At 44.0% G+C, this 1,170-nt stretch overlaps 1 protein-coding gene across 1 annotated transcript; it reads right to left on the bottom strand.

Moving 5' to 3' along the window:
- Positions 1-248: 248 nt before the first annotated feature.
- On the bottom strand, positions 249-1,003 carry LOC119587223 (translation initiation factor IF-2-like). Its single transcript, XM_037935981.1, has 2 exons — positions 995-1,003; positions 249-905 (listed from the first exon to the last, which is right to left on the bottom strand). Exons 1-2 carry the CDS (start codon positions 1,001-1,003, stop codon positions 249-251), a joined length of 666 nt encoding a protein of 221 aa, XP_037791909.1.
- Positions 1,004-1,170: the final 167 nt, after the last annotated feature.

A 1,170-nucleotide genomic window follows, 5' to 3' on the forward strand; every position in this document is an offset into this window, starting at 1 on the left:
AATTGCAATTTTTTTTTCTGACAAACAGAATCCAATACCTTATTTAGTTTCTGCTTGGGAAGTTTAATTGCTCGCATATGGTTCTTATATCTAGAGAATCAGAAGAAAATGACTTAACAGACCCGTTATTCAACTATTAAAATGGATAATGAAAAATCTTTGTACAACGTATACTTTTGTAATCATAATATAAACATAATTTAACAGTGATTTTGAGATCAGTCAGAGATAGTAACATATTTTGTTCTCTATGGCCCACTATAAAGGGTGGAAGGCACAGTGGGACTGTTGTTTCCGCCGGCGTTGCCACCTCCACTTCCACCTCCAATACCACCTCCGATACCACCTCCACTTCCGCCTCCAATACCGCCACCGATTCCACCTCCAATACGGCCTCCAATACCACCACCTCCCACAACTTGACCGTCACCTTGTGAGGCAGCACTCAGAGCCGTTTGGAGGTCTACTCCACCAGGAAGAGTTGGATTCTCTCCTTCTGCGTAGTTCACGAAGAACACTTCGGGATCCGCTGGTGGTGGCGCTGGCACCTCGATCACTTGTTGACCTTGTTCCGACTGCTTGTTAAGGACGAGCAAGACGTGTTGTTGCCTTGGAGGAGGAACGACGATGGGTTCTGGTCCTTGAGCACCATCAGGAAGTCTGACGAAAACAATATTTCGTTCGAGTTTAGGTTTTGGTACATTCGCTGGCCGACTGGAAGAAGCTTGATTTGGTGGCACATCATACAAGAACACACGACTGTTCACTTGAGGTGTGACACAGCTGCCATCCACGTGTTGAATTTGTCCGCCATCACAACCCCCTGAGTTAATGGATGGCCCGGAGGAATTTGGTAGGTTGTATTCCTGCGGGGCAGCAGATATAGCAGCCAACAGTGCTATGGTCTTAAAGAAAAAGTGTTTCTTAGAAGTTGTCTTTAATTGACACAAAAAGAATTCCACACGTATGACAGTAAAAACTTTGCATTACTCACCAGAAGCATCCTGTAGTTGTCTCTGTCTTCCGAACAAGTGACGCCATATATATATACTGGCTGGCATTGCACCTCCTACGTAATGTACTTCCGTTCTCAATAGATACAAAAATCATGGTTTAAGTACCAACATGAATAAAAAACTGACATTTCTCACAGGGAATGCTGTGAAAGTG

Source organism: Penaeus monodon, chromosome 22, assembly GCF_015228065.2.
Source record: "Penaeus monodon isolate SGIC_2016 chromosome 22, NSTDA_Pmon_1, whole genome shotgun sequence".
Classification (NCBI taxonomy): domain Eukaryota; kingdom Metazoa; phylum Arthropoda; class Malacostraca; order Decapoda; family Penaeidae; genus Penaeus; species Penaeus monodon.